General features: G+C 43.4%; 1 protein-coding gene across 4 annotated transcripts in view; it reads left to right on the top strand.

The window, feature by feature from the left end:
* BMPER (BMP binding endothelial regulator) overlaps positions 1-12,887 on the top strand; it is a 378,272-nt gene that overhangs the window by 295,835 nt on the left and 69,550 nt on the right. For all 4 annotated transcript variants that reach the window (XM_057550081.1, XM_007175215.2, XM_057550080.1 and 1 more), the window contains one exon: positions 3,121-3,457. In XM_057550081.1, the coding sequence (XP_057406064.1) occupies positions 3,121-3,457 (337 nt within the window). The remainder of the gene's footprint in view (positions 1-3,120; positions 3,458-12,887) is intronic.

The following is a 12,887-nucleotide window of genomic DNA, read 5'->3' as shown; positions in this document are numbered from 1 at the left end:
CCCAAAGTCCTCAAATGTATTATATCATTGCCAGTAATTTTGTTGGAGCTCCTTTGGATGTAAATTCTCAACCTGTGTGCACTTGGAAAATAGCATTTGCCTGCTGTCTAGGAAGAGATTTGTAGTTTGGAAAATTTTGCAAGGTGGAAAATCTTTGGAATTATGCTCTAAAAGTTTGAGTGTTGTATGGAATTGATCTCTCCCTTCATTTCTCTGGCTGGGCAGCTGCCTAGTTACAGGCTTATGAGGTCAAGTGTCTTCTATACCTTAGAGAGTGTATTACAAATCATATTATAGTTTGCTTGTCTTTTTTCAAAATGTTATTTCAGTGTCTTAACTAGCATGAAATTCACAGATTTCTTTGGCTTTGCAGACTCCTAGTATCAATTTACAGGGTAATTCATTCATTTAGTGAGTATACACTATGTGTCAGATAATGTGTTGGAAGATGGGGTATGAAGAAATAGACATCGTTGTATACAATAGTTGTGGTTGTCAGAATTGACCCCATCTTTGAGAATCCACACAGGAGATTAGTCCAGTGTGGGGACAGACTAGCAGTGTGTTCTTGCTCTGATCACCATGCCCCATCACTGTCTTCTCTTCACCCAGTTATTCCCAAAAGCCCAAGAGACACTTTCTTATGACCTTCTTTCCTGCTTTTTACCCAATTCTATTTAATTGCTTTTTGGAACCGAGCTTCTTCTCCTGATCAAGAAATCTTCTCTACCATTTGCCTTGGACTGAGAATGCTTCCATTCCTTTCATTTACCATACAGTGATTTCCATATGAGTCTTTCTGTTTATTTCTTGAGAAATCCAGTTTTAGACCACTGGTTTATTCTACCAATAACTTTCCCTAAAGCGGATCTGTAACTCTTGCTTGCGGCAGTTGTGTGTCCTACTCACAGGAATGCTGTTTGGCCAGGCTTCTCTCCCTTTGGACCACGTCCAAGAGAATATTGGCTTTAGAATATTGGCTTAGGGAATATTAGCATTAGCATCTTACTTCTGAGTGTTTCTTGCTGATCTTATATCACTCGGACATTGCCTTATGCCAATTTTAATATTCAGACAAGATCCATTCCATCCCTCCGCACCCCTTTCTCCTTTTTCATCACCACCTTATCTCCCCAGCTTCTGAGTATCTTCTGAACACTTGCTCATCAGGCTAATATTGATCCTTCAGGAACAAAGGTAAAGTCTTCTAAAAAGAGTCACGTTGCTCTTTCGGAGGCTCAGAACAGATTAAATCAAAGACTAGGTTTTTTTTTTTTTTTTCTCATGAATATTTAATTAATCAGTAATAGTAGTAATCATTCTCATTTTATAATTAAAGTAGATGAGTCATTTTTAACTTAGGTTAGGGTTTTCTTCCTCTCTGTTAGGCAATCACAGCAATTCTTTTTCTTTTTCTTTTTTTTTTACTTTAACATCTTTATTGGAGTATAATTGCTTTACCAATGGTGTGTTAGTTTCTGCTTTATAACAAAGTGAATCAGTTATACATATACATATGTTCCCATATCTCTTCCCTCTTGCATCTCCCTCCCTCCCACCCTCCCTATCCCACCTCTCTAGGTGATCACAAAACACAGAGCTGATCTCCCTGTGCTATGCGGTTGCTTCCCACTAGCTATAAAGAAGATGTGGCACATATATACAATGGAATATTACTCAGCCATAAAAAGACTAGGTTTTGTCAGAAATCCAAGAGGGTAAGACTGAAAACACACAGCAGGGACACTTTCTATTTTTCTGTTAAAACAGAGCTTTCTTTGTGGGCTGTCCCTCTTAGGAGACAGTGACACTGAGTAAGGAAGAGTCCTAGGGCAGAAATGCACCTCAACCTATTGTAGAGGTTCTCTTGGTGCTCATCCACCAAACTGGTACCTAGTTCACCATTCACTGTGGGGCTCAGGCCCTGCCAGGACATTACCAGGAGAACAGTAAGAGAAGCTTCCAACGCACACCTGAGACATAAAGAAAATGATAACACCAGAGTTATCATTTGCTCTGGGTTGAGCTTCAAAAGACTTTTCACGAAACCCTCCCCTTTGTTTTATGGACAGTGTCTTCACATGCAATATCAGGATGGATATGAGAACGTTCCTTCTTGACCTTCTGGTCAGACTGATCTGTGATGTGTGACAGTGGAACCTGGCTGTCTGACATGTGACAGAAATCCCACTATTCAGTGGGTCATTGGCTGGAGTAAATCCTAGAAGTTTTGGGCTAGCAGGTCTGGAAAAATATGAATGTTCTCAGAAATATTCTCCAATTGTTTAGATGGTCAGTTCAGCAAACCAAGAGGAGATTACATTCTTTACCTTGTGGAGTGAAGATTGTTTCCTTGGTGAACAAGACAGTACTGTCCTGCTGATTCTATCCAGCACATGAGTAACTTTGGCCTGTGGGCTGATTTGCCTAGTCAAATTTTGAAGCTTATGATCAGCCCAGGCATGGAGGCCCCAACCTAGGGCTCATAACATCTCAACCCTAGGAAGCATGGATTGAACAGCTGTGCATGTCTCAGAGATGACTGTAAAATAACGAGGGGGCAAACATTTTCATTTGTAGGAGTGTTGTCCTTTGAAGAGGATGTATTCAGAAGCTTTATATTTATTACTTTAATACTTCCACTGTAGCAAATAATTTGGAAATTTTCACTTGGCACTTAGCATAATCATATGGGGGGATTATTGGATAAAGAAAAATGATATTAAAAAAACTATCATCTTTGTTGTCTTTCCATTTCTGCATTGTAGTAGTCGTTGGATAAATGAAAACATGATTTGGACCAAGACAATTACTCTATAAAAGGGCAAAAATATAAACCCTAGAGTAACATGGTCAATGAATAGTCATCTACAAGTCAAATTAGGGTATATAAGATACCATTATAAGGGCAAACTTTATACATTTAAAAAGTTCTAAGCCCCAATAAGTGATTCATGTTATATCACACAATGTTTGATGTGGCGAAATTAAAAGGTAATCAAGAATTTGGTGAGATCCTTAGTGTTCCTTGTTAGAGGATAGTCATATGTACTATGTAAGAATCTATACAGTTGGGAACTATTGGTGGATTCAAGAGTGGTTGATCCTCTTTTCCTCTAGGTTTGGAAATATCGTGGGATGGAGACAGTTTTGTAGAAGTCATGGCTGCACCCCATCTCAAGGGCAAACTCTGTGGTCTCTGTGGCAACTACAATGGACATAAGCGTGATGACTTAATTGGTGGAGATGGAAACTTCAAGTTTGATGTGGATGACTTTGCCGAGTCCTGGAGGGTGGAGTCCAATGAGTTCTGCAACAGACCCCAGAGAAAACCAGTGCCTGAACTGTGTCAAGGGACAGTGAAGGTAAAGCTTCGAGCCCATCGGGAATGCCAGAAACTCAAATCCTGGGAGTTTCAGACCTGCCACTCAACTGTGGACTATGCTACTTTCTACCGGTAAGTCCAGTGCTTTGGAGAATAGGCTTGGGTTACAGACCAAGGGTAGACTTGACCATGGAACAGAGGGTATCAGCTCCCTTGGTGTACAAAACAAGGGCCCCCAAAGTGCAGTGTAAACACCCTTGCTTCTTTCTTCTCTTGAGACTGATCTCATCTTGACTCAGTCCCACATTATGTCCCAAATTAGGAAATTGAAGGGCATATTTCAGAGCTGTCTCCTATAAGTGATTCTGTTGTGTCTGCAGGTTCACTGGAAAGCTAGTGACACCCTAGGATTTTTCCAGGTGTTAGTTTGGCTCTTAAGATTGAGGAGTGCTTCCCAAAATCTGGCCTAAAGTGCAGTGGTATAGGGCAGAGGTAGGAATCTCAAATCACTCTGGCTGCCTTTGGGTATTTGAGTGAGCTTGGTTATTCTAGGTCTCAGGAAGAGTTCATCAGGTCTTTCTCATCGTCTCGCCCAGAACACATCTGCACATGAAAAACAAGGTGGTGAAGTGAGGATTCCTTGGATTTTAGCCAACTATGAGACTTTGTGTCCAGAGTCCGAGGAGAGTAGAAACAGGGCTTGGGGATGGAGGAAGGAAAGTCTCTCATTAAGACTGTGGATTCCATTTGTATTAAGCAAACCACTTTAATCATTGTATTAAACGAACAATACATATTAATTGAAGTTACCCGTTTTGTGAATATAAAGACAACACCTACTTTTACATAAAATTAACCATTATAATGTGCTAAAGATTTTTAAAATTCCCTATTTCACAACCCTGAGCTAAACATTGCTTTCAATTCGGCAAACATGTCTATACATTTCTGTATGCAAACTTGTATGTATAGTGCAATATTTATATTATGTATCGATGATACATGGGGAAAAAAAAAAAGACTGTGGGTTCCATAACCTTTCCTAATTTTGATTAACCTCCTTCCATACAAAGCAACTGGTTACAAAGAAGAATTGGCTTTGACTTCTGTGCTACAAGGTTGCATTTGTGAGTTGATGAGTTTGGCCTGGTTGTTCTTCCATTTACTACACAATTCCATGAGGTTCAAGAGCTAAGACTGTATATAACTTTAACCACCGTGGATGTGGGAGGAAACATGAGATGAACACAGTCCAAAAAGGCCTTGTTTAAGTGATTTGCCTGTGCCTCTTAAAATGAGAAAGCTCCTGTGGTCTGAAGCCACAGAGAAGTTATTTTTACCCTTTAACTGCCACCAGTTTATTTCTCCTAGTTCTCGTTAAATGTGATCTTTTTTTATTTATTTGATCTTTGGATATAAAAGATAAAGTTCTATAAAGTCAGCTCAAAGTAGGGTGGAAAAAGGACTGTCCCTGTCATCACAAATCCCTGAACATGGCTGCATCTGCCAACATTTGGCTCCAACTCATGTGTTTAGTTCCTTCAAGCCATTTTCTGGTTGTAATTTGAATTCTCTGGGTTCCCTTCTTTCTCCTCCCTGCACCACCCCCTAGATTGACCTTACCCTTGTCTATTGAAATCAAAAGCTCTTAATGCACTCTGGAGTGAATTAAGCACCTGGACAGACAAACCAGGCTTCATTTGGCATCTAAATACCCATCACTTGAAAGTCTGATGGGAAGCAATAGAGCACAGCAATTAAGAAACTTGTGGTCTCCCAGAGCTAAAAATCCAGTCCAGCTTTACAACCTTGAACAGTTGTTTAAGCTCGCTAAACCTTAGTTTGCTTATCTGGGAATTGGGGATAATAAAGAGCCTACCTTGAAGAACTGTCGTTCAGATTCAGTGAGATTGTGAACGTAGATGCATGTGCTCAACCCAGTGCCCCCGAGCAATGTGCTCGATAACTGTTGGCTGCTATTGTAGCTTCTACCATTAATTAAATGATTAACAAGGGTAAGCCTTCTTTTGGAAGCTCCCCTACCCCAGTTGTGGATTTGGATTAGACCCTTCTCTGTCTGAAATAGAAAGGAAAGGCTGTACTTCTCCCAGGACCCTAGCAGCCTACACCTTTGGTTTTCATCCCATTTCAAAGGAACGTGTTGAAAGCAAAAATTGGAGAGCAGGCCTGCAGAGATTCTTCCCTTTTTGCAAATTTCGATTTCTTCGCTCTTTGGTGATTTATTTTGTATTATGATCCCTGGACTGCTAGCAGGAATATGATGAGCACCTTGGCAGAAGTCGTGAGAAACGACTTTGACATGAACAGAGAGAATCGAAATTGTTAGGTGGCCAGACAGATGCTAACCTTCTGCTCTTGAAAGTTGCTACAGCGGCGCAGTTGGGGGGCGGCGGGGGAGTCACTGTGTAAGGGGCTGGATGCCCGAGTTTGGGGAGCTTATGAGAATGCTCTTGGGATCTTTGTGCACTGAGGTCTGGAGGATGGAGTATGGTGGGAGGTGAGCTTGTGTTCTGCTGTGTGTGGTGTAGGGACAGAACACCCTTCCAGGCCCGCCACTGCCTGGAAGAGGCAGGGGAGCTCAGGAGGGCAGAGCTGGACAATCCTGACTGTCACGCACTTTGCTGATAATCTCATTCCCCAACCGAGAGGTTCACCTTCGTGCATTTTCAAGTGAGGGTGGCCAATATTGGGTAGATCCTGGATTTCTTTCTTTCTTCCAAGCACAGATGTGGCAGGAGGGAGAAAAGAAACAAGGTCAACATGGAAAGGGAGTTCCGTTCTCAGGGGATCTCCAGCAAGGAACAAACCTTAGGGAGCCTTTAGGAAGCAATGGACAGAGAATGCACTGGGCGATGCCAAGCTGGACGTAACCTCAACTCCACCACTTTCTAGCTGTGTGGCCCTGGTAGCTTGCTGGGTTTCAGATTCTTTGCCTTCAGAATAGGTATGACAGCGACCACCTGGTGGGATTGCTACTCCAAGGACTGAGGTCCACGGGTGGTGCCACGTTGGCCCGTGACAGACAGGCCGTCCTGGCACAGTGTGCTGTTGTCCTGTGTCCCTTCCTCTCTATGGGGAATCTGCCCCACCCCCACCCCCGCCCCAGCCACTTACCTTTCTGATTGTCGAGGTCTTCTCCTGTGCTCATCGTGGAGAACAGATTAGATAGCGTCTCACTGATGAATCTACGGAACGATTTATAAATGAACCGTTTCTCTTTCGTGACCTTGAATGAAATACGGTAAGTGAAGATTGCATTGCAAGCCTTTAAAAAAATTGTTCTTTTTGTCTTATAAGAATAATATATGTTCATTGTACGACAGTTAAGTAACATTAAAAAGAATAAAGAAGAAAATAGCCATCACATCACGTTCCACACGTGTAAATTTTTACCTGTATATTTTATGTCATTGGCAGAATTTCTAAAATGAAGCTTAAAACATAGTCATGACCTGTGTCTTAAGGGCTGTGATCTTTTTTATGACTCAATATAGGACTAAAGGGATTTGCCTTGATATCATGGAAGGTCATATATGTAAATTGTGTATGAATTTGATTCCTTTCATTTTCCCCTTATCCTTCAAAGAAGTATCTGTACTTCCTTTGGGACAAAGAATAAAGTTGCATAATACACAAATGCCACCTTCCAAGTACCATTGTGTTTGTAACTTAGAGAAGGGAGAGGATAAAGGAAGTATTTCTCTCAGGAAGTGTTACCTCTTTTGGGTTTCCTTAATCATATGACAAGTTCCAGAGGGAAAATTCTATTATAAATATTAGATAGCTCTTCTTATAAGATCAAAATAATAATTCTAATCTCTCTGAATTAGAGTTTACTTTTGAGATGTCTAGGACTTAGAACTCTTATTTTATTTTGGTCTTTTACCCAGTTCAAAATTTTTAATAGTAAACTGTCCATTGTCTAAAAACTTGAAAAACTTTGTAAATGAATAAGAAATGACTACATATTAGCCAAGACTTTCTTTTTCTCTTTTGGGAAACTTTTTAAGATTTGCTCATTTTTTCTTCACACATCAGTTCCACCCATCATGGCCTCATTTGCTGTAAAAATTAAAGGCTTTGTGGTCAGCATATTGGCTTCATTAACTCATTGAATATGTCTGGATGCAAAATAATTTAATTATGAATCACATAAAAATTTTAACTGGCTACGTTGATAATGTGTCTTAAGTCCTAGAGTTGCTAATTGACTTGTCCTCAAATTAGATAATCCCCTTTGCAAATCTTCTGCATTGGCCTCCGCTGGTGTGTCACGGAGACATTTCTGGTAGCAAGGGAGGTAGTTAGTATACTGTGGAAACATGAATGTGAAATCATTTCAATTATACTTGGATTCACACATAGGCCTCCCTGAGGAGGAGATGTTGTCTTTGGGTCTCTTTTCTCATTTCTTTGTTTTCACCTCCCTCCCCCAGCCTCACGCTGCCTTCTCCATCTGTGTCTTGGCTGCCAACTGGGAAATCCAGGAGGAATAAGCAGCCCCCCACCCCATAGCCTCCCTGGCGGTCCTCAGCAGCCAGTATCGAATCCACTCCCCACCTTGAATTCGGGCAGGCTGACGAGACCAGTCTTGGCAGCCCCCGGGAGCACAAGGAAGCCAGGAGATGGGCTGAGCTATGTGGGTCACGCTGGGGAGAGAGAAGACCACCTAAACCTTGGGCTGGTGTAAGAAACACTAGCAAACTCAGACCTGCATCTTGGGTGAAGTAGTTGCAAGTGAGTGTAAACTGCTAGCTAAGCGGGCCTCTCCAGTCAGGGCAGGCCCACATTTCAGAGAAGCCAGGAAAATTAATGTGAACTGCAGCAAATCCCAGGCCTTTACAGACCACCATCGTCTCAGGACTGTTTTCCTCTCCCCACTCCGCTTCATGCGGTATAATTCACCGGAGCAAAAGCTCTGTTCACTTGTTCAGTTTGGGTAAGTGTCTGGGGATTCCCAGTCTAGGAAATGTTCTTTTCTTTCCATGCAGTGTTTTTTACAGCTGTAAGGAATTGAAGGAAGGCCAGGGGATTCACAGATGTGTCCTTCCCGCTGAGGTCCTGGGAGGTAGGTGGTGGGAGGTTGTGCAGGAGAACGCTGGAACTCCGACAGCACAACGGTGTCGGAGATGCTGGCGCCTGGGGGCTGCCAGTGGCTTCCTTCCAAGGGAAGATCACAGCCTTTGTGGATGACCCACTCTGTGTTTTCCTATAAAGGAAACTCATCATTTATTATAAAGCAAGAGGAGAGATGCAGGCAAGGATACAGACTTTATGTGTGTGTGTGTCTGTTTGTAGGAGAAAATCATATAAAGCTAACTGCTGTTCTATAATTAAAATCAAGCCAATCTTCCCTTGCTTCAAAGGAGAACGTGCTTGGAACATTTCTGTTTACAGCTTTTAATGATTTGCCTCAAATTGCCATTAGAACTAGGGTCCTAAATCAAATGAGATGTTCATTTTAAAGTGTGATGTTCTAAACCTGCCTTTTGATTTTTCCCCTGGCTAACTTAGCTTTCAGGATGAGCAGCCACTCTGAATATGTAATAAAGGTGACACCAGGTGGCAGTAGACACCTCAGTTGTACCACCGATCAGACTTCAGCACTTACAAATCCAATCTTAAAGTTCAAAATGTTTTCCCTACTCAGTAGCTCTCTCTCTCTCTCTCTTTTTTTTTTTTTTTAACTTATGCCCTAGGCTACTCCTTCACTGTATCTAAATATACAATGCACATTCCTGCCTCTGGGTCCATGTCTTTCCTCTGCCTGAGATGCCTTCATTTTCTTCATTGATTTAAGCTGAAGGCACAGCTCAAGTTTCACCCCAGGCCTCTGTAAATGTTTTTTCTTTGGTTTCTTAGAGATGCTGAGTGTGTTTATCCTTATTTAGTGCCTATACTATATTGCACTGCTGTTCTCTCTCGCCCGCATTGGATTTTAGGTTCACTCGGGAATGGGCAATGTCTTTTCTACCCTTTTGTATTTCACCCAGCATCCCCCCCGGAAGGTCTGCTTTGGGGAGAGGTTTCTTAGCTCCCTTCTTAGCCTTTCTGTCATCTTCATCCTCTCTGATCTCCTTGTGACTTCTACCCCCAATGCCAAGTCCATCTTAGATCTTTATCCCCACACTCGCTATGCACTTATAGTCAGAATGTGCACACATTTCTGTCCTTTCAGGGAATAGACTAGTCAGAGCAAGCGGAGCCTCTGGTCCACCTTTGATGCTGCAGGAGCTATCAGCTCTTCTTGTGCATGAGTCTACTACTGTGACTGCCAGGGGCAGGCCTCTGAATCTCAGAATCCACCTCTGCCTACTAACAATTCTCTTGTAAGCCACTTGGACCTCCTGGATCCTCTTCTATACCTTCTATCTATAGATGGCTAGTGTTTGGCCTTGCCATCTTTTTTGTGTGGTATTTTGATCTATAGATATTTCTGCATTGGCCTCTTCCACCATCCTGTCCCATGGGGTCATGGACTGGCACTGACTCTTCTTGGTCACAATGTGTGACACTGTTCATGGGGTATTCCCCCTCAAGGAAGTTCACCTGAGCTTTTGGTGTCCAGAGTTTTCACTGGGACTCGATCACCTGCTGCCTGCTGCCTGCATGGCTGACCTTCTGTAGCCCCTCCCAGAGGTCATGCTAATGCCTTTAGTCTCCAGCTCCTCTGGAGGTTGGAACTGTTATCAGAGGGCCCAAAGCCCCCATCATAAAGCACACTGTTAGAGTGTCTCCTGGCCAAAGCACCCAGGCAAAAAAGGACACTCCTGTCAAGCAGTGCATTCCAGGGGCCTAGAGATCACTCCCCAGGAGCTACAGGCCAAGGCCAGACTCTCTTTGGGCCAGGTTAATTCGTTACTACACAGCCTGCCTGGCTCAAGGTTAAATGTAATTTCAATTTGATTTTAATTTTAGCTTTGAGTTTATTTTCAGCATAAACTTCCTGGAATCCTGCAGTGTTTCTCCTCAAAATTATATTCTGGATTGTAATTAGATGGGGCTTTTGAACACAGATTTGAATGAGTGTCACTGTAGCAGGTAAAACACTAATTATTTTGTAGCATCTCTCTTGGCTGCTTAGGGGACTTTGATTACTCCTTGGTAAGCAGGAGACTGTCTGGTGTAGCTGTATTATATTTTCGTCATCGATGGGTGTAAAGCCCTTTCTATCCATGAGAGTGACAGGGGTGGTGGCTGACGTGAGGAATGTTTTCCTCGTGTCATTGTTGAGCTAACTGGGACACTGGGAGGCGAGGGGACTCATTCCAGGCCCCCCATGGCGCCTGAGCAGCCAGCCTGACAGGACACTTGGTCTCGGGTCTTTGTCAGAGAACTTGGCAAGAGCTGCTAGGGCTGCTCTCAGAGTCCGTCACTGTCCGCTCAGGTTTTTAAATATCCTGCTTCTGCCATGAGCTTTTGGAGGAGGATTTCGTTAATTACTTAATTCACTCCTTTTACAACTTTTGAGTGTGCACCTGCTGTGTGCCAGGTACTGCTGTAGGTGTGGCGATTTGGGACTGGACAAGAGAGACAAAAGTTCTTCCTTCAGACAACTCACAGTCTAGTGTGGACAGACGGCGATAAATAAGAAACGAGGTCATTGCCAATTGTGAGAAGAGGAATGGGAGAAATAGTGTGATTTGATAGGGTGGGCTCGGGGTGGCCAACTTGGAATAAGGTAGACAGGAAGAGCCTTCTTGAGGGGTGCTCCTTTGAGTGGAGCCCACCGTGTGTAGGAAGGATGGGGGTGGGGAGGTCTGTCTTGGGCGGGGGAAGGGCAGGCCTCTATGCTGGGAAGGGTGTGGCCTGTTTGCAGACCAGAGAGGAGGCTGCCAGTACCGGTGCCTTTAGAAAGTGATGGGTACGCTACCAATAACTGCATGAGCTTGGGAGCAAATTCTCCCCCTGTCAAGGTTCAGCTGAGATCGTGGCCCCAGTCAATACCTTGAGTGCAATCTTGTGAGACCCTCAGCAGAGGCCATCTCTGGACTCCTGATCCATAGAAACGGAGCTAATAACTGCATTGTGTTTATTGTTTAAATTTATTGTTAAGCCTTTCCTGTTTTCCTCATTCACTAAGTTTCATTTTATTTCATTCTGCATGTAGTGTTGTAAGCTGGTGTAAATCCTTTCTGGAACAAGTCGAGGAATAAGTGACAGTGGCCAGGGGTAAAGGATCTAACACCTCTGAACTTCTATTTTTTTGTGTGAAATAGAGATGATATCATCACCAACAGATTGGTCGTGAGGCTGAATGAGGTTTCCCTTGTAACGCCCAGGTGGAAACACCGAGGAATCTGCTTCCCTTGGCCACATCACCAGTGTGGTCTAGTGGCATTCCGCCTTGAGCCCCGTGGTTTCAGGTTGTTCTATAGAAAATTAAGGTATGCAGTTGGGTGCCAGAATGCCTGAGAACCGAGAAAACCTGGGGATGGGTGTCCTCAGAGATGGCCGTGTGTGGGCTGGCTTCCGTCAGGCCACAGACGGATTGGTTGACTCTTTGATGTGCTGTGAGTACAGCCCTGTGACTCAGTGAGGCAACAGGGACAGGAGCAGCGTCTTGTGAAATCAGCCGGCATTCTGGCAGCATCATGGGCTTCTCAGAGGTGGCTCGCTGGCCCCTGTGCTGTGCTGGGAGCTCAGGGGTGTACTGTGCTGGACGGCCATCCAGGACTCTTTGACTATCTCTCAATCAAGCTGGGAAAAATTAAAATTGATGGAGAGTGTGCAAATATGAAATAGGAGGGAGGCTTTTGTGATCCTGGATCCTCCTACACATGGAAATCTTATAGTCAATCTCAATTTTCTTCTGACCTGGCAAGGAAAAGGAGCAGTAGGCTTGTACACACAGGCTTTCACAGGGGCCGGTGTTTCAACTATGGACCAAGTATTCAGAAGTGTGTACATGTTTAAAAAAAAAAAAGACTGGATGTAGGGGCAGTTTTTTTGTTAAGGAAGAAGGTGCTGAATTACTATTTTTTTATATCCATGAGTCTCTTTTTCTAGGCTAATAGTCAATTATTCATGTCTAGGAATCAATGAAATCAATCAATAATAAATTAAAACAGGTATATATTACCTATTGTAAAAAAACACACACACAGATTATTTTATAGTCAGGATTCATTGATTAATGAATCAGGCGCTGTTCAAGGTGCTGGAGGTATGGCAGTGGTTAAGATAAACAAGTCCTCTGGCTCACAGAGCGTGCAGTGTAGGCTAGTGGGTGAGAAAGACAAGTAAACAGGAGTGTAGATAGGGAGGGATGCAGTTTTGATAGAGGATGTACAGGATGCTATGGAAACCTGCCAGGGGGGTGGCTTCCTGGAGATGGTGACTTCCTAAGCTGAAACCAGAAGCATATGTAGGGTTTAGCTGCACAAAAAGGAGTAGGGGTTTGGGGAAGAGAACAAAGGGAAAGATCCCAGCCACAGAAGACTGCATGTTCAAAGCCGTGGAAGCCAGCAAGAGCCTGGCACAGGCAGCTAACAGATAGATGTTGCATGGGACAGTGTCATAAACTAGGGGGGTGTGGAAG

This window comes from Balaenoptera acutorostrata, chromosome 7 (genome assembly GCF_949987535.1).
Source record: "Balaenoptera acutorostrata chromosome 7, mBalAcu1.1, whole genome shotgun sequence".
NCBI classification, from domain to species: Eukaryota; Metazoa; Chordata; class Mammalia; order Artiodactyla; family Balaenopteridae; genus Balaenoptera; species Balaenoptera acutorostrata.
Note: the sequence above shows the minus strand (reverse complement) of the source record. Positions and strands in the feature narration are given on the sequence as shown.